This window comes from Wasmannia auropunctata, unplaced genomic scaffold, assembly GCF_000956235.1.
Source record: "Wasmannia auropunctata unplaced genomic scaffold, wasmannia.A_1.0 LD336004.1, whole genome shotgun sequence".
Lineage (NCBI taxonomy): Eukaryota > Metazoa > Arthropoda > Insecta > Hymenoptera > Formicidae > Wasmannia > Wasmannia auropunctata.
In genome coordinates this window covers 469,747-490,914 of record NW_012026886.1, presented here as the reverse complement: position 1 = coordinate 490,914, position 21,168 = coordinate 469,747, and the positions used below count along the sequence as shown (strand labels likewise).

Below are 21,168 nucleotides of genomic sequence, written 5' to 3'. Positions count from 1 at the left end.
TTAAATTAACACTCGCAAATATGTTAAAAATGTTAACACAAAATCTTAACAAATAGCATGAGTGAACTGTTTTTAACATAACTACAATAAAATGTTAGTTTTTTACTGTGTAACTGTGGCATAGAATAAACGTTAAGTGCACGTGTACTTGTGGACAAATACTGATAAAAAACTTTTTTTCCAACAGTTCTTTGAAACATATGCGATATGTGAGAGAATTTATTTTCTGGGGATAACTAAAAAACAAATTTTTTAATAGAATATCAGACGCGTCTCGAAAATTATTTCAGAATTATTGTTAAAAAATGTAATCTCCATTTTTCTGTCCACAGATGTGCGAAATTAAATCATTTCGAGATTTATCAATAAAAGAAACTAACCTTTGATTTTTCTATTCGTAGATATGCTATCTACTGTTTCGAATCTCTGTTTGTTCTGACAATCGATACGATCGATTATGATTTTGCCAATCGCATTATTAGTGTCGTCAAAGTTGGTAGCGCCTGATTTCAGTAAATGAACGCCGCAAGCGAAGCGACTGCAGGCGAGTCGGCCGCGGGACGAGCGGCGTCGCGACGCGCCGCGTTACAGTTCGCGAATATATACCTTATAATTAAACCCGCGCGGGCTATTGATTAGATAGGAACAATTCCGTATTCGTTGAAATCCATTGTTCGATGAGATTCGATCGATTGAAATCCATCGCGCGAGCAGTGCAGGCCAAAAAGCGACGATCGTCGCGAATCTCGTACGGCGCCGCGGTTATCCGCGAATATCCGCGGTCTCTCAACTCGTTCATCTACCCACTCGTATTTCTTCTCCCAATAATACATGGGACATCAAAAATGTACAATCAATTGACAGCATAAAAATGGCTTGAAGACGCGAGAATGCATTCGCGAGCGAAAGGTGCAACAGGTGCACGAGGGTGCGGTCGGTGCACCTTATCGCGGCGTCGGTACGAAGTTGGCTATAGGCGCGAGCGTTGCGTTCGCGCGAGCGAGGTGCGGGAGGTGCACGAGAGAGTGCAGCGGGTACGTTTATCGCGGCGTCGGTATGAAGTTGGCCGCGCGCTTCAAATCCGCCGGTCGAGATTCGTCCATCACGCGACGTCGCGCGCGGCGAACGGCTCGCGATCTCGGTGCCGCCGTGGATTTTTCCACGCGTTTTCCTTCCGTCGCGGTGGATCGCGTCGGGAGTGCCGTGAAAAGTGTCGCGCGATCGTAAGTATTGAGTCAAACCGCGTTTCCGCGAGCGAATGCACAGGCTGCAGCCTCGGGCGAGTAGCTGCGTGAAGCGCCTGCACGCTCTGTCGCGTTTAATATGGCGTTTCGTTCACGGCGCGAGTGATAGCGGTTGTATATTTTAAATCGCGCGAGTATCGTGATACGTATATATTTCAGTGCTTATGTATGCTCAGTGTTTAGTGTTCAATATATGCAGTCCAGGCAAGAAGCTGAGAGGAGGCGAGGGCGGCCCGGGGAGGGGCTTCCGGCGCCGGCGGAGCAACCCTGGGTGAGCGATTTTATCACATATTATTATTATTCGTTCTACTTGTGCGCGATTAATATTGTTCATTTCTCTTTCGCATATAAGAAGATTCGAAGAAAAAGATTTTATTTGTATAGAATTTGGCAAGGATTTTCAAACTTAAAAAGGAAAGGAGCAATGAAATACTTTGGCAACCGTGTAATCACTTTACTAAATTTTACATTAAAAGCCAAAAATTTAATAATGCGCGCGATAATTTTTTTTTTTTCTTAATTATCAAGCACTTTGGAGCGCTGCTATAATTCATGTATTTTTGTGTTGCAGATTAACGTCGTGCCACAACTCCGCTGCTGCGCGTCGGTCTGGTGAGCCGTTGTTTTTTCATCTCGGGTTTACAAATATCGCAGATGCATGAATATAGGAAATTGGATGAGATTATATTGCTGCGAGACGCGGTCATGAGGCGCGAAGATTTAGATACACTGTATATGTATATATAGGTACGAAACGCGCGACCCGAATGTTCCTCCGAGAAAATACGCGTGCAAGCTTCAGTTAGGCGTTAGGGCTTCAGTAGGACACGAAGGATTAGAATATTATTTAATTTTTACGACAAATGAAATGTCAGACATTGAAAATCCCGCGTACGCGCACTCATTGTCAGCTGAGAGTATTGTCTGCTAATGCCGCGTCACCGCGCTGGCGCGACGGACCTGACCTCCCCACCACGCGTCGTTTTCGCTAGCGCTGCTAGCGCTAATCTAATCCGCCTGGTCCCCGAGAGTACTCCGCCGAGCCAGTATGGCGGTGTTCGGCGTGCGCGGTGGAGTTGTGGTTTGGTCGTCGGTGCGTTGCATAATCGGCGGTAACCAGCTGTGATCGCGGGGGCGAGCGAGCGCGAACAAGCAGGCGGCGCGGTGAGTTTCGACAACGATTGACGCTACGACAGCTCGACGACAGTGCCTCCCGCGGACCAAGAGATATGCCGCAGAGTGGAGGCGCGCATTGTTAGCGCTGGCAAGGATGCGGGATCGGTCATCGCCAATCACGGATCGGTAACGAACGGCGAGGAGCGGCGGCACGTAGTCGGCGACAGCGTACCGCTCAGCATGACGGCGATCAAGGGCAGCGGCACGCCGGGCGCCCCGCGCCAGCTCAACGTCCTGAGCAACTTCAAGTACGAGTACTTCGTCGCGGGCATCTCCGGCGGCGTCGTCTCGACCCTGATGCTGCACCCGCTGGACCTAATCAAGATCCGATTCGCAGGTGAGCGCCGTGACGAGAGAGAGAGACGAGACTTGTGTGCGTGAGTCACGCGCCCGCTCCTCCTGCACGCGCGGCGGCGTGCGAGGGCGCTCGAGAAAATGGCGGCTATCACATTGCGGCTGCAGCACGTGGACACGGTCGCCTTCCGCGCCGACGAGCGTTATCGAGCGGGCGCGTTCCTCCTCGGTCAAGTTCTTTCTTTCTTCTCTTTTTTTTTTTTTCTTACTCGAGTCTCTTGAAGCAGGTCAGGGAGAGGAAAGCGTGGAACAATTGTTATTGTCACATTGTGGACAAATTGCTGGCGAAATATTCGACCTGTGTAATTTATGATTTATGAATTATCGCCCCCCCCCCCTCCCCCCTCCTCGTTCGAGTATATTTGCAAGAAAGATTATAAGAGAAAAGTCGTAAGATCTCTCTTGTTCTAAATCAGTTTATTCCAGATTATTCCGTTGAAAGTCATTCAGTTTTTTCAGTTCTTTTAGGTAATTTAAGTGAAAGGTAGTCATCTAGGTTTTTACTTATCTCGGAAGATATGAAAGAATGTACCAGACGCATTTACATATTTTCCTTTGAGTTTAAATTTTTCGTTATTAAATTGTTTAGATTATTAAGCGCTGGGCAAATTGTTGGGAAACATTTTTGCAGATTTTAAGATAAAATTTTAAAATTTTGTTCGAAGCGACTCAGTTTTATTTTACTCTGTATTTAATTCTTGGTAGTTTAAATTATTATTTATTATGTGGACAAATATTGCGTACAAATAATACATTTTCTATTATAAAAAGAGATTTATAATGATGATGCAATATATAAACGTGATATCATGGCTAATCGTTTTTTTATATATTTAATATATTATAATTTTTTTTAATTTTAATTTTTCAAAATGATTCAACTTTATTTTACTCTGTATTTAATTTTTGATATTTTGAATTATTATTTATTACGCAGACAAATTTTGCGTAAAGTGATAAATTTTCTATTATAAAAAGAGATTTACAATAATCATACAGTAACGTGATATTATGAATAAATGCATTTTTGCAGATTTTAAAATAATTTTTTTATTTAAAGTGCCTCAGCTTTATTTTACTTTTTATTTTACTTTATAATGATGATGCAATATATAAACGTGATATCATGGATAATCGTTTTTTTTATATATTTTAATATAATTTTTTTTTATTTTAATTTTTCAAAATGATTCAACTTTATTTTACTCTGTATTTAATATTTGATATTTAAATTATTATTTATTATATAGACAAAATTTGCGTACAAATGGTAAATTTTCTATTATAAAAAAAGAGATTTACAATAATCGTACAGTATATAAAGGTATATCATGAATAATTGCTATAAAACGAGTGCAAAAAATTGTTTGACTTTAAAAAATGTTTTTAAATTATTACTGAAATAAATAATAAAAAATGAATTAATTGTTAACTGATTTCAATTAAAAAGTTTTCTCATGTACATATGTATATAAAGTACTGATAAGATATGAAACAACAATATAAGACATGCGATTTGAAACACGGAAGAGTATTCGAGAATATATATATGTATTTTTCAAATATCCAATAGATGTAACGGCAGATTTTATTTAGTTTGAGCGTCTCAAAGAAAAGATGATTTAATTTTTGGCTAGCTTTTTCGGAACATATGATTGCCGCGTATAAGCCATTTCGTCTCCCGTTGTATATACTTACGTACAAAAATTGACACGCTTCCAAATTATTGCACTTACATTGTATTTAAAATAGCGTTACTCGGAATGCTCTATTACTAATGCTTTGCAACAGTATGCTTTGCAAACTCGATACACCGAGAATTTAATGTCTATAAATATTTCTGTTCGGCGTTGCCGAACAGAATCATGTAATTAATTAATGTTGCATTTTGCTTGAATGTCTGAGTCTTATCATGTATTAAAATACTTTCGAATATTTCAGTTTTAACTAAACTCGGACATTTATTGTCATTTTTTATATCTTTTTTAGTATTTTGTCTTCGTGTCGCTAAATAAAATTATGCACAAAAGTCGCTAAATACTTATATTTAGATATGTTGGAAAGTGAAAGATCCGTACCTTCGCGCAAAGGAATACTTGTGTAGCGAGTGTACTGAAAATAGAAGTGCTTTACATATCACTGCTTGCTCACCGTATAAGCTACACTGCACCGTATAAATTCCACGTACGGCTGTGCAACGCCGAAAGATCGATAATACGAAAGTGAAACAGTGACGCGGGGCACGCTTAGCTCTTTCATCAAGCCTTTTAGTCTTAAATCCTTTTATAAATCCCTCTGAATAAATTAATTACACGTTATGAAATTTTCTTAAATTATATAACTAATATATAGATGTTCCGATAAATTAAATTAAGATATTCTGTCTTGGTGAGAGAAGATTAAATATAAAGATAGGAAGATTGGAACGAAAGGAAGAAATTAAATCATATTTGGGGCTGTTCAGACAGATAGGCCAATTGTTTTTTATTTCATCTACTTTAATACTCTAAAGAAGTCAAAAGGAATTATACCCTAAAGCGACACTCTATATTATTATCTATCAACTCACGACCGGACTTTATTCCAAGCGAGTAAAGTCCACAAGTTTCTTCGTTAGACAAATCAAAACATTATTAAACGTTCATGAAGTGTTGCGACAGACAGCGCGGACTTTTGCCGAGGGTGGCACGATTGTAGAATCTAAACGGCCGTAGAATTTATCGTGTCGATAAAAGAACTAGCGCTCAGAGAGCTCGAGATTGTACGGATGCCACGATTTTATGCCACAATATCTCCCCTCGATTCAGGTAAATGCATTTTTCCTCTCTTTTCCAATAAATTTTTATGGTAAATTCCTTTCTAGAGATGCAACATGTCGACAATGCATGTTACCTACTGTGTACCTCGGGGAAAAAAAGTTTCATCTTTTGTTACGTGCAAACAAAAAGTTAAAGCCGTAATCACACTGCGGGCTCGGCAGTTGTAGTTAGGAATTACGGTTGAATGTTGGAAATCAACCAATCAGAGCGAAGCAGTTCGCCGACTAGGTTACACGTTATAATTTAGACCTGACATGAGTTTATTTTTCAACTTGTAATCTAACCGACTTCGCTCTGATTGGTTGGTTTCCAACGATCAACGATAATCCTAACCGTAATTCCCACTGTAACCACGCCCGCAACTCGTAGCGTGACTACTTAAAATTCGGTGGAAAATTCCCAATCGCAAACGCTAGTCGTTTCTCGGTATTCGACAGGGACGGAGACTTTTGACTTTTGTGATTGTGATGTACCTCATCTAAGCGGACGGGGGAAGTGGATGGTTTCAATACACACAAATATTTTATCTCTTTTATTGTATGTGCGAAATATATTTTTTACATACATATAGCATGCCACGTGGGCATGCTAATCAAATACTGTTGTTTGTTAAATCACTCGAATTTTTTTTTAATTTGTCAAAAATTAAAAAATATGTTTTTTTAAACGTCCCGAATTCTGGGTATGGAATTCCACACGTACGGGAAACGTTCTTGGTGTGGAAAGCTCCATAAAGAAGTCTCCGTTCCTGGGATTTGATGTTCAACTGATACGCGAGATCGCTAGAAACAAGACACTCCCAATATTTTTTCTACGTTTCAAGAGATGTGATGTACGTAAAGAATATCTAAATGTATCGCGATCGATGTATTTTTCCATGTTTTCGAATATGAAAGATACTTGTATCACTAGTAGTTTTTTTTACTTCTGTTGATTCAACCATAATTTATTATCGTCGTCGCTGTTTATTACTCTCGGAAGTCAATATTATGGACAACATTCTACCGATGATGAATGTTATTTTGCCGAGGCATATATGGCAATGTTATTTTGCGCAGTCCGACACAATAGTGATACGGGATCACGGGATTTACTGAGGCACGCGCTCGTTGCGAGTTATTACCGGTGTTGCGCCAGCTCGTGCACGTCGTTGATAATTAAACGGCAAGATTTAGATTAGATAGGGAACATATTTGTCTAGAAATTTGCTACTTCGAAAATAATGCGTGGCAGGTTAATGTTCTGTTAGCTAATCAACAAAGACTCAACAAAGACTCGAAGCGTCGGATTATTTTTGTTCGCGCGCGTACCGGCACGGCGAAACTGCAAAACACATGCACCACACGACGATTCTTCGCGAAACAATGGATAACATTATGGGGATTACATTATTTTATTTCACATAATTTTCCGCGTCCAACCTTGGTATCTCTTGACGCTCAGGTTTCCTGGCTATCTCTAATTAAATCGGATACCCTTGAATATCGGGTTGCGCAGATAATATTCCAGGTACTTCAGTATTTAAATACTGATAGCACTGTTTTTTTATACATTAGAATATTCTTGGAACCAAATAATTATATAGGAAAACATTTTCGAACATTGTCAAAATTTGTAATTACTATAAATTACATTTACTATTATTTTAATTTGCTTGCAATTATGTTTATATATTTATCGGGCGTTACGATAAATTAATTGACATTTTTTCCATACTATATATCTGGTCAAAATTTTATTAACGTAATAACATTTGTGTTTATATACATATATGTATATTGAGCACAGCTGTTTTAGATAAAGATTTCGCTGCGGAAACGAAACAAAGGAGCGCACAGGGCAGCTATTTATAAGCTCTGTTCGCGTAAATCGCGAATTATGGTACAAAACAAATATGATAGAACGAAAATATTGCACTATTTACGTCAGCGAGCAAAACATTGGCCAAAATTACGGCCGAGTTTAAAGTTGATTCATAGCGAAAGTCGAGTATTTTTTGACAAATGTTCGGATGATAAAACACGTTTTTGTTTAAAGATGACTATCTTAATGAAGGCAACATGCCTTATCGCTCTCGTGAAAGCAGACGACTGATAACGACTCATATATGCGATATACAAGGAAACTCGATCGATATGAATAAACAAAGGCCCGAGCTTGCCTTATCGAGAGCTTCGAACTCTTGTAACAGATGTTGGATTTCCGGATGAGTTTCGTCAGAAGAGGCAACGAGATTGTATTAATTTTTACATCATTCTATATGCTAACTTGTTTATTCAGGTTATGGGATTTTTACTCTCCAAGTTCATGTTAAAGTAGTCTAGAGGAAATTTACTTGTGTACCGGCCCGTTTTAGATGATATATAATTCGTGTCAGAATTTAAGATAGAATTCTATTTATAATTTTGTACGTATTAATATACACATATTTCCTCTCTCTCTCTCTCTCTTTCTCTCTCTCTCTCTCTCTCTAAATGTTCTAATAGAATGATTTTGTCACTAATATATTCAAATGATTACGATAGTCACTTCAAAAGAGATTTTTGCTCTGATTTGAATGAACGCGGGAACTTATAAACGTGAATTTTTCGCTTAAATTTTTAAAGCGGCTATGTGTCACTAAAAATCGATGGTTTTCACTTTGACAGAGTCGAATTTTCCATTTAAAAGTGTAGAGTGATAATTCACTTCTACGGATCATGGAGGTAAGAAATAAACCTCCATGCTGCGGACACTGATCTACCGCACTCGAAAAGAGTGCCCTTTCACTCTCAAATAGGGTGTGATTTCACTCCAACTTATAGAGCGCAGTTTAATTCTTACTTAGAGTAGCGAGTCACTTTTCGTTATACTTATATCTCAAGCCCATGGCACATAGAAATAGAAAAACGTAAAGCAGTAAGACGTAAACAGTAAGTGAATTAGCCAATTAAACAGAGAACGTAAAATTATTGCCTTATGTTTTTTACTGTGATTGGCTGACTGTTTACGTCTTACTGTTTTACGTTTTTTTATGTATCATGGCTTTATGCACTAACTTTACTCGTTTTGGCTTGTTTTTCACTCCTCGAGTTCCACTCCTTTTAGAGAGTGTGATCTTATATATAAAATATATAAGAAACCATATACATACATGCGTATCCCGATTCTGTTTATTCTAAAATGTTTTTCTTACATTACAGAATATGTTAACTCAATCAATTCTATTTCAATCTATAATCTATATTAAATTTTAAAATAGAATTCTGTTTATAATTTTATATGTAATATGAAAAATTTTGAAAATTGAAGATATACACGTATAAAATATATCGCTCATTTGCTACAACCACGACATAACTCAAAAATAAAATTTTCCAGTTTGAATCATTAAAATTTTGTAATATAATTTTTAAATACGATTTTGGTATTATAATTTGATTGTAAACAATTGATTGTAAAGAAATGAAAGTATTAGCTCTTTATTTAGTTCTTTATTTAATTCTCATCATAGAATTCACTTTTCTGTACAGTCGACTCAAAAATTACAATTTTTTAGTCAAGTCATTGTTGTAGCAAATGAACAATATATTAAAATACACATATCAAGGTATACATGATATAATAAAATTGTAAATAGAATTTTATATGCGACTTTAATCTGATGCGAGTATATAGAAAATGCAAAATGGGCTTAAAATTATTAACCGAATTATAGATTTAGAATCGAAGATGGAATTCATACAAAATAAAAACGTGAGAGAAACGAAGCAATTTGGAAGATTTCTGCTCGTCGAAGTGGATTCCCTAAGGTTTCCCTAAAGAAAGTGAAATTGTATTTACTTCTCAAGTGAAAGTACGAGTAGTTCTTTTTTTTTTTTAACAGATATCCATTTTTACCGCATAGAATTACGTTTCAATTTTTAAAGAAAATTCCCAAAGATTGTAACGTCGTTTCTCAAAAATGTCAAGCTATTTGTCTTTATCCAAGTTCGTCTGCGTTCCTCACGTGCTCTCGATAAAGAAGTCCAGTTATAATACGGTCATACTATGTATATCACTTTAGCCTCGTAGAATATAATATATTTCACTCTAATCACACGTGATGATGATCGGAGATGCATGGTGATTGCACAATCATCACGTGCTCGTTTATCAACGTAACGAACGTTATTTTATTGTATTTCTTGTCATATCGTTATCTTAAAAAAGATATATTAAACATATGGCAATATGAGATATTATTGATATCGTGTTATAAAAGTGCAGAATCACCTTAAAAGTTATTTTATTGAAAATATATACATTTAAGCAAATATTTTTACAATAAAATCATTAATACATATTAATTATGTTATAACATTATTGAGATAAATATTAATATTACGTTAATATTGACGAAATTTTATCGTGCTGCACCATAATAAATAATTGTGGTTTAGTTTAATTCAATTTATTCTGATTATTATTCTTTTTATAACAATTAAATTTATAATTATTTATTAATGACACAATTTCTAAAGATAGTCATAAATATTGACTATTTACTGATATCACATGAAAGATACGATTTTATCGTCTATTATTTTCACGTTGCGTTAGTATCAATAATCTTACGTCACGATCGATCTTCTACTTCTCATAAATAAGTGTAGTTATATTGCGTAATCATCATTTTTACAGCGTACCTCTCTTGTAAGCAGAATTTGATAGTTATTACGAAGTATTTGTGACTCCATATGCTTTGAGGAACTAAACCTTGGAGTTTATCCAACATGTAACATCTTATCTGTATTATGATTCTTTATTGGCTGTTGTTAGCTCACAAGTAAGCGTCATCGTGCTCGAGTTTGCGAAAGCGAGAGAAAAACATTAAAATGCACCTGAAATAGCTGTTTCTTGTAATGGAGATTAAAAAAAAAATTTTTTTTACATCACAAAAAATTTCCATAGTAGTGTTGTTACAGTCATTCTTTTTATCTGTGCGGTCAGCGTGCGTCAAACCAAATGAATTACTGTTTTGAATAACCGCGGTGTTTTTGCGGAGTGCTCGATGCAAGTACAATTAGCTGTTTATGCATCTTGCTTGTCCGAAAAGGTGTAATTGACGTAAGCAGTGTAGACAAGTCGATATCGAATAAATGAATAAATGAATTCTCCAGGTATTCTTCTACCTGCTTTAAAGCCGTCGAAAGATCTTACCGATATTTATGTCGATTACCTTGACGGAACTAAGCGGTGGAAACTAAGCAGAAAAGTTTCCTCATATTTGAATAATTCTTTTCAATGAATCCGTCACAATCGGACGAAGGCAGAAAAGTGACGCGCGTCGAGCGTTAATACTTTCCTAAGTAGAAACGAATAGGATTTATTGCGGGAAACGGGAACTCCACACACACACACACGCACTCTCGCGCACGCAGATGTGTACGTGCATGCGTATGTGTGTCGTATTTTAAACGGAATATTCATTGGCCGTCCACCAAGCACCAAGCCACGAGAATCCCGCAAGTTGCGTCAGTGGCACGTGACGTTCGTTATTGAATCGTTTCGCAGTCGGTCGAATCGTCGCGCGAAAGTCTCTACAAAATTTCGTGCTTACGAATATTCATAAGCATACGATTGCGAAATAAAATATGCAGATCAACTCCTTTTGCGAATGTAAAAGTACACAAGTTTCAACATGTATGTAAATGTTAATTTATGAATTTAGGCTGTAATAAGATAATCCATCGAAATTCTACAGCTTGCAGATGGAAGATTCAAAATTTTATAAAATCATCGAATTGTATCTGCCTATAATCAGATTATGGCTGATACCATATCTCTGTGCAAGTATGCATTACAAGCATATCCTGTTTATAATTTGAGATAACCAGGAAAATGAGAGTCTAAATACTCTAAATGCTAAGTAGCTGAATAATGTGAAATAAAGGAATGCAAAATAAAATAAATAATATGATGTAATGTTCCTAATTTTTTGTAGAATTATCGTAAGATAATTGTTTGAATCAAGGCTTTCTTTTTATATTTATATTTCAAAGTAGAATACATACCTACCTACAAATGTAAAAGCGAAACGTTTTTTGCATACTTGGATAACAGACTATTATTATTTTTTTGCTCTAATTGCATTAACTAGTCGCACAAATTCCATTTAAAGCTGATTATAATTATTAAAAAATTTAACGAAGTTGAAAATTGACAAATTATGGATGAGAATAAAACTTCACGGCAATCGCTAACTTTTTATTTAGGAACAATTGATTGTAAATTAATGCAGGAATTTGCGGAGGAAATTTTATAGGTGGATTTCGTCAGTCAGAAGTAAACAATCGCAATGGGGACGGTCTTTTGTAGCTAAAATCACAATCATTTACGAAAGAGAAAGTAAAACTGCGTGGCAGGCAGATGACGATCGTTTTTCTTTTCTCGCTCTTCTCTCTGATCTGCCTTACAATTTGTTATTTTTAAACGATATTAATTTGTTTCTCCATTCATTTCCATTGGCTTTGCATAAGATTCTCGGCATAAATATGTAATGATTCGATTATCAAATTATTTTATATCTAATCTCATTTGTCTTTTGATCTTTGAAGGGAGCAATATATTTACTCGTCTTTACTTTCTATTTTACATCCTAAATTATGTATTTCGCTGGATTATTATAAATTTTATATCAGCACTTTCTAATTAATTTTTTTATTATTCAAAATATAAAATCCATAAATTTTAAGTATCCATTTTGTCGCTACGAGTGTCTTTGATATGGATACATTGAGAAAGAAATTTCTCGGCAAGTGAGACGTATCGCAACACGATAACGCTGTCATTTCGCAACCAGATACTAACGTTGCAACGTTTTACGGCGATAAAGCAAAATTTATACGTGTATACACATGTTAATCGAGTATTAATGTAAACATATTGGAGCATAAAAATTACGGAGTTGCTCTATCACGAGACGATGCATTATCGGCGATGACAGCAGGGGCAAACAATGGATACGGGGAAAACACCGTAAACAATTACAGCACAGGCGTTTGCTTCAATAAGACATTAAAGTATCTCGACGATAATATCGCGAGGTATTTTTATCAGAATGTAAAATACATCCCATTTACTTTATTTTTTTCTAACTTCTGGTTGCAGTGAACGATGGTCACACGAAGGCGGCACCGCGGTACAACGGTCTCAGAAATGCCATCGCTCAGATCGTTAAAACCGAAGGTTTGCGTGGGCTCTACAGGGGTGTAACACCGAACGTTCTGGGATCGGGCAGTTCGTGGGGTTTCTACTTCTTCTTGTAAGTAGTGATCGCCGATTCAGCTGGAGCGCTTCAGATTTACCCCTGAATCCAAGTAATCAATTAATTGGGTTAACGCATGAATGAAAAAATCAGTCTGCAATTGAATGAAGATCTCAATTCGAGATCGTCGATTAGTGTTGTTTATGCCCTTTTTGTGAATATCTGCGAATTAATTTACAGCTACAACACGATAAAGACTTCGATCCAAGGTGGCAATTCGAAGAAACCGCTCGGACCGTCGATGCATATGTTCGCTGCAGCTGATGCCGGAGTGCTTACATTGCTCATGACTAACCCGATCTGGGTGGTAAAGACGCGGCTGTGCTTACAATACGCTGACGATGTGAATATGGCGGAGTCCAAGAAGTATCGCGGCATGATTGATGCTTTAAAGAAGATTTACAAGACGGAGGGTATTAGAGGCTTATATAAGGTAAGCGAATTTTTTTTCTTGCGAAAATTTTTCGAATTATAACTGTATTCGAGACGAAACGAGAGTTATTTACTCGCGGCTTACGTGACTAAAGAAAATATTCTGTATCCTTGCAGGGTTTAGTTCCTGGATTATTTGGTGTTTCACACGGTGCGATACAGTTCATGGCGTACGAAGAGATGAAGAATAAATACTACAATTACCTGAATGTACCCATCGATACGAAATTGGTAAATTGATTATATTTTTATTGAGATTGTTCCGGTTGAGAAAGCAGATATCTATAAAATAAAAGGAATCCAAGTGTTCCCCTCCGATTTTTGTTCGCACTTTTAAGGGGTGAAACATTCCTTTGAAAAAATTGATTTTTTTTATTTTAGAGCGAATATTGTCGAAACTACAAGAGATAGAAAAAATATTTCTAATAAAAATTGAATGGCTTTAAGAATACTTTGTAATTATAATTTTAAAAAATTATTTTTTATAATTGGAATTATTATGTTTTTAAAACTAAAACTTAGAACGGAATTATTTTTTAAATTATAAAGTACTTTTAAAGCCATTCAACTTTTATTAGAAATATTTTTTCTATCTCTCGTAGTTTCAACAATATTTGCTCTAAAGTAAAAAAAACCAATTTTTTTTAAAGGAATGTTTCACCCCTTAAAAGTGCGAACGGGCACGAATATGCGGTAGCTTAATTCTTGGTTTTGTTTAGAAAATAACATTAATAGCTCATTAAAATCAGAGGGGGACACTTGGATCCCTTTTCTTGTAAGATGAATCTAACTGCGTGTACTTCTTTATTTGCGACGTTATTTTCTTTTGTTGTCTACACTTTTTGCATAAAAAAACATAAATAATGAAAAATACATAACGAATATTTTAATTCTTAACTAGATGCTTATAATAATATTTAATGACCATAAAAATATGAGAAATATTTCTATTATATATTTATATAATTCTTTATACAGAGTACTACTGAATACATCGTTTTCGCGGCTTTTTCCAAGCTGATCGCTGCAGCGTCGACGTATCCTTATCAGGTGGTGAGGGCGCGGCTTCAGGATCATCATCACGATTATCGGGGCACCTGGCATTGCGTCCAATGCACATGGAGGTCAGAAGGCATTAGGGGTTTCTATAAGGGCTTATCACCATACCTTTTACATGTTACACCAAACATATGTCTGATTATTCTTATTTACGAGCATTTTACTAACGGTAGTTAATTTACGTTGATATCTTATTATTGCAAAAGTAAGAAAAAACTTTAGGCAATTTTTTTTAAATCTTACTCATATTAGCGCGTAATATCCCCCGATTTACCAAAACTTACGGATGCAAGGTACTCACTTTATGGTACGCAGAGTGCGTGTATGATCTTTCAACGATGTGAGGCCATAGTACTCAATTTTTTTTTCTTTGAATAGATGAATATATCATGCGTTACGTATCATTCAAATAGGTTACAGTGCAAGAATTATTATTATTATTTTTTTTTTTTTTTTTGAGAGAAAGCCTTTCTTTATAAAACCACTTTTATCTGAAATATATTTTATTTTCTCAGAGGACTCGGAGGATAGCCGAAATAATTGTTAGTAGCAATTTTTATTCTATTCTGTTGTAGTTGACGTAGATAGTTCGTTCTTTCTGGCATTCGTGAAATGAGTGCACGATATTTTCTATCATTTGTATTTCCATTAATTTATATTACGTTATATTAAGTTAGTAGAATCATCGCGGTGATGAAAGGGATCGCTCGACCATGCGAGAGTAGCTTAAATAATTGCTATTGCCGTTTTAACGTTTTGCGCGAGTTGCGATGCGATGTGATTGCAAACGGTGGAACAGATCTTGAAATGGCAATAGTTAGTGGCACGTATTGTACGTAGAATGTATGTGTTTTTATTTATTCAACCTTTCTTATTCAAGTACACAGAGAGAGACTGCGAAATGGACGAAGTTACATATTTTATTCCTCGACACGAATAACGTTTTGATTTACGGCGGAATTTGTGGGTCGATCGACGTATGTAAGGATAGCTTTTGTTATAAACGAAAAAAATGTGTATTTTAAACGAAATATCTTCTCATTATATAAGATACGCCACAACGGATGAACGTTATAAATATGATCGTCTTTTCTTCTGCCGAGTTTGGTAAATAGATATCTGAATGTCAACTAAACTGGATTTAGTTGAACGAACCTAGATAGATGTGCTTGTGGTCGCGCACACGGTTGATGCAAGAGGAAGCGAGGAGGGTAATTTCTTATACTGTCTAGTATAAGATAATGTGCTCTGTTCAAATGTGTGTGTGTGTGTGTGCGTGTGCAAGAGCCGCAAGAAGAGAAATACATTCGGTTCACGTCGGCGGACGGTGTAACATTGGATAGTTAAATTAACAACCAAATATTTACGTAACTACGTAACACGAACATACACACAATATACCTATTGTCTGTGTAACGTTTGAACAATTTTCGACGCATAATGTGTATGAGCCACATGTGTATGAATCGATGATTTCAGCGTCTTCGCTCGATGAGTTTCAGTGCGGACTAGACGACGCTTAATTTAGATTTTTTTCTCTTTTTAAGTTTTAACAAAATGTAAAAGATTGCCGCATTCTAACTTCTCTTCCCCCTTTCTTTCTGTTTTACGAAGCGACTCTATTTCTCTGTAGCCTTTATTTTACCTCATTTTAAGTGGAGTATATAGAGTCCGTAATAGATCAATTTTTTTTTGTTGTTGCAAGGATCGTAGAGTCTGGCACTCGGAACATATGATCGATAGCAATAAGTTTCCTCACTGCAATCTGTAAATAGTAGGACGAATTTATTTATATTCAATTTCTTTAGCCAATCTAGCTAGAATCCGTTTCTTTGAAGAAAAAGAAAAGTGAGAGAGAGTCATGGGAACGAAAGCGAAGGGGCATACTTAAATGCAACATTGTGACGATATTAATAAACACACGCACACATATCGAAAAGTGTTTGTGTTTCATTAAATTAATTATTGATTATTTCAGATTATTCAACGTTTTTCACACTTTACCCAGATATCTTCATTCTGTTTTTCTTTTTACTGACATCTACCAATAATATCTTTGACAGCGCAGAGGGCAGGAAGACATCATCGTTATTTAATAATTTATGATTTAGTTTAAATATTTTTCTTAGATATATTTTGCATTAAAACTCTTATCGTCGTGTTTATTCTGTTTAAAACAAACAGCATGTAGAAAGGTATTGTGATGGAATGGTTATCGGATACGATTTGGTTCGGTTAGTTTAGTAGTTTATTAAGCCACCAGCAGTACGATTTTTGAACATATTACACAATGATACATGAATTACTAGTATCAGATACATTTGTGCTTGAATTAATTATACTTGAATTGCAATTCAAGAGCGAAGTAAGAACCAAGAGATTTTGTTGCTTCGAATTTGTACGCGTTTAATCGTTTATTTGCTTCAAATCAGTGAAGTGGCTGATAGAGAAACAGATATCACTTCTATACTGATCGAACTTGTGTAAAAGCGATGAAAGAGAGCATTGTCAGTTTCTTCGTCGAATTTTTACAGTAAATTCGACGTAGCGTCAAGAATCGTACGCGGGTCAAATTTAATAATCGCTTTCGGAACAATTCGCGTATTTAGTCTGTTGTTGAAGCAAAGTAAAACAAAGGCGTATTGCTGGTGGTTCGTTGCAGGTATGAGGGTTGGCGTGGCTTTTACAAGGGTTTAAGCGTAAACCTCACCAGAGTGACCCCGGCGACAGTTGTCACGTTTGTGGTCTACGAAAATGCGCTTCATTATCTGCAATCCCAGCGCGCCGCCGTGAAAGGAGCGATCACCGTGCCTGCGGTTAACAAACTGAAGGAGTAAGGTAAAACCAGGGGATTTCTCGGAGTTTTGCCGAAATACACGTGTAATCGTGTGTTCGGAGTCGTGCGAATAATATTCTGCTACACGACACATGGGACTGAGAAACCAGTGAATCGTAATTACAATAATAAAATTCTACTGTGAAGAAAAGACTTAAGGTACAAGCTTCAAAAAACAACGGTTTAAATTTGTCGCAAATGATCACAGCATAGCTGGACGGAGAAAAGACTGCAAGCATTAGAATTAATAATCTTAAGGAAAGCTCATTACTTGTTTATTTAATATTTTTATTTGCCAATAGTAGATATAATAAGTACTTCTCACATTGTTTTAAAATCTCGTAGATATTTTTTTTAAGTGTTATCCATGATTTTTTTTGTTAATACTACATTTCATTTTGTCATAATAATTGTCTTTATCTTGTATTACTTTTTATCGATGTAGGAGTATTCCTAGTAGAAAAGCTTTAATAGAGATTAGAAAATTTCTAATGTTACAGTGGCCTGTGTGTAAATCATCCTTGAATAAAATATAAAAGTTGGATGCTTGAAGAATACAAATGATAGAAGTTTTCGGATGCTTGTTCGAATTGCACCGATGATAATAAAAATCGTTTGCATTGATTATTTACATTGAAATTGCATCTTTATTTTTCATGCACAATTTGATTACATTCGCGAGTTTTTGCAAGACATAATAGTTATTGTATGTTTTCTGTTATAATTACAATTACAAATTTGTTAATTATAGAGAAAGATAAGATTTTGAATGATATATATATATATATATATATATTTATATATAGGTATACAATATATATAAAATAGCCCATGTTTTTGACGATAAAAAATTTGAAAAACTTTAGTCATTGAAAAATAAATTTAATAAACTTTTTACGTTTCAAAATTTCTTATTTTTATATCATATCTTTCTCTTTTTCTTCTTTATTAGATTTATATTTAGAAAGTACAATCAAATTTCATTGAGATTTCTAATTGTTGTTGATTTTTATTGTTATTTTTCGTTTTATATTGATTTTATGTTCAGCTTATTGATGAAACGTGTAAAGATTTAAAACTCCCATCAATTATTATAATATTTATGTTACAATATTGATAAATATCTTTTTTTTTAATAAGTTTGAGGTCACAAAAGATGTCTAGGGTTGAAATAAAAAAGAGCTTTAAGACATGTAAATATATATTTATATAATGAACCAGATTAAGGAAGTTCAAATACAAAGCGAAGTAGTTGCGAAGAAAGCGATTTGAAACATTCCCAATTTCAGATTTCTGTGATTTTTTTGCTATTAATTCTGTTCCAAGTTATGTTACAGATTTACACAATTTCTTTTATTAATTCATTACATCATGTTATCAAAACCCGCCATGTGTTTCTGTTGATTTAATATAACATTTAATACAACAGAGATCTCATACACAGATATCATCCATACATCTGATAAAGTTTATAATGAAGATTTCGTACGATCTTTCGACAAAACTGGCTTAACGAACTTTTCAAATATTCTCGATACCAGTGTAATTAAGCAGAATTATTCAATTAGCATTGACATAATGGCTTGCTAGATCTAAAAGATTTACAGGACATTGTTTGTAACGCTGATCACAATGTTGCTCGCGTTCGGCTTCGATTATCTCATCCGGAAGATCTTCGCTCATCGACATAGAGGGTCTGCAACGAAGAATGCGCACAAATATTACAATTCTTTAACAATTACTTGTTTGATACATCATGTGATAGCACAAATGTGTGCTGGATGATTGATCAAAAATAAAAGTCCGTCGTCTAAGTAAGTTGATTTAAATCTAATTTTTTTTAAATTTCCAGTATCCCTCTCTTTATTGCCATTATTATTATATGCAGCAATTGTTAACTTTTTAAATTTTTATTTTGATATAGTTCCAAATATATTTTTCTATTTTATACCGACGTGAATATAATTTGGAGAATGTCACCAAGCACGCCGTTTTCGTTTAAGGAATATTTTTCAGCTTCGCAGATTATTCTCAGCAAACAGTCCAGTCCAGGATAGCCCAGGCTGTTACAAGATACGTATGAAATTGCATTATTTTCCGAAATCTTCTTTGCAAAATTATATTTTAGAGCGTTAAAGGCAAAATTGTACAGGATTATGAGATTGATTTATGTAGCTCTGTTACCTGTCAATTTTGCTTGTGAGCATCTTGTATACTAATTGACGGCTGAGACTTCGTTTTGCGTAATAACTTCCCTCGTGATAGTAACTCGAATTCCATTCGTACGGTAATCCATAATTTGCCTCGAAGTAAAACGACACCGCTATAGATTTGTCTGGGATATCTACGGGAATTCCCAAGGCGAAGAATATCTGCAAATCAGATAATTTCAGTCTTTAATTTCAGTTCTCATAAAGAAATTAGAAGATGATTAATTAATAGTCTCCTACGAGCTTGGAGTTTTTCGAGACATTCGATATATTAATCTAAAAGCGAAAGGCATCTGCAAATTCTACAGACGTGGCTAAAAGCAAACTACAAATAACATTATTTCTTGTATGATGTTTTTTCATAATAGATGAAAATACGTCTCTTTCAATATTCCTGAGTAAGAAATACCGTTTTTATGTCAAATGAAACGTTTATTTTCAGTTTCCTCGATTTTGCCCGACAGATCACACTTCACCAGTGGCGCTTGAAATGCGAGTGATTAATATTGAGTTAACAGGCTGTGGCTCGCGCAGTCCGAGACGCATTAGTAGATGAAAAATGAATGATTGATCCACACCGTACCCCTGTATTGCTACCCTCGGGAAATCCGATAGATCGTATATGCCTCGATACACCGTGTGTAATATTTCTCACTCCTGTTACATGTGTTGACTTCGTAAAGTACCACATCGAGAGAGCCAGCACCATAATATAATTCCTGAAATGTTTCAAGACCCGACGAAAATATTTCATCACGTATGTTACCCGTAATTAAGGATCGTCGGTTTTTTTAAACATTTCGTGCTAATATTTTTATAATCTTCAGAAATACAAGATTAATTTTGAAGAGAGATTATTAATAATTTAATCTATGCTACTCACAATCAGTCGCTATTAACTGACTTTATTTAACGTCACTTTTCTCTCGTTTACTTCAAATTTTAATCCGTTTAAATGATTAATTAATTTCGATTTTTAGCGCCAGTGATCGCTCGATCTTAATTACGCATATTTATATAGTTTTGATTACTAACGAATTCGGGAGACGGTCGGAGGGAAAAAAGCTGGGTTAACACTTAAATTTGTTTTGTAAAATAAATAGAGCGTTCTCTCTGTAAAATAAATAGTTGCGATGTTTAGATACCGAAATGATATTTTCAGAATTTCATCGAGCGCGCTCGCGCGATATCTCGGCATATTGTTGATTCGTACGTGGGATTTGCGGGGGTGCGATCGATGTGTCGATAAAAAAAAGGGGGAGGAACACACGTCGGCGTCTGTTTGTTCATTTCTTTATTTCGCGAGCTATTTTGATTTTGCGGTCGCTCCATTGGTTTTTCGCGCGCGTGCAAACATCAGGCGAGAATCCAATCGTTCGATGTTTCATCGTCACCTTTTACATCGTTACGCGTCTATCTCTTAGCTTCGCGATTGCTTTCTTTTTAATTTTTAACGTTTGGAACGTAATTTCGGTGTCGAATACTCACTTCATTTCTCTACAGCGTGGCCAGCGTGAATCTCGCACGGGGATGTTTGCCGAGTGGTAAATTGGACACCGGCTTGCGCGCGGCTTAAGCGTATGCAAGATAAAAATTACGTCAGTTTGCGCGAGGCCGATAATTGCGATCGCTGCCAGAGGTAACAAGTTCCTCGTCTCGTTTTGTTGCTAATAGCGGTGTGTAATGATGTAAATTTTCACGAATCACATTCAGCGTGGCGCGCGAATAATCGGAGAACTTTATTTTTTTT

At 35.7% G+C, this 21,168-nt stretch overlaps 2 protein-coding genes across 3 annotated transcripts; one reads left to right on the top strand and one right to left on the bottom strand.

Annotated features, from left to right (window-relative positions):
- The first annotated feature begins 2,290 nt into the window (after nucleotides 1–2,290).
- Nucleotides 2,291–17,983, top strand: LOC105453109 (mitochondrial folate transporter/carrier). Of its 2 annotated transcripts, XM_011694815.1 has the most exons (7): nucleotides 2,291–2,757; nucleotides 12,725–12,878; nucleotides 13,062–13,314; nucleotides 13,431–13,544; nucleotides 14,292–14,437; nucleotides 17,035–17,210; nucleotides 17,709–17,983. In XM_011694815.1, exons 1-6 carry the CDS (start codon nucleotides 2,601–2,603, stop codon nucleotides 17,207–17,209), a joined length of 999 nt encoding a protein of 332 aa, XP_011693117.1. In that variant the 5' UTR covers nucleotides 2,291–2,600; the 3' UTR covers nucleotide 17,210; nucleotides 17,709–17,983. The 2 variants fall into 2 exon arrangements, with proteins under 2 accessions (XP_011693117.1, XP_011693116.1); XM_011694814.1 differs by having other exon boundaries at nucleotides 17,035–17,983.
- A 146-nt stretch (nucleotides 17,984–18,129) lies between these two features.
- On the bottom strand, nucleotides 18,130–20,911 carry LOC105453120. The gene is made up of 5 exons (XM_011694835.1): nucleotides 20,907–20,911; nucleotides 20,002–20,137; nucleotides 19,393–19,580; nucleotides 19,164–19,271; nucleotides 18,130–18,904 (listed from the first exon to the last, which is right to left on the bottom strand). Exons 1-5 carry the CDS (start codon nucleotides 20,909–20,911, stop codon nucleotides 18,769–18,771), a joined length of 573 nt encoding a protein of 190 aa, XP_011693137.1. The 3' UTR covers nucleotides 18,130–18,768.
- Nucleotides 20,912–21,168: the final 257 nt, after the last annotated feature.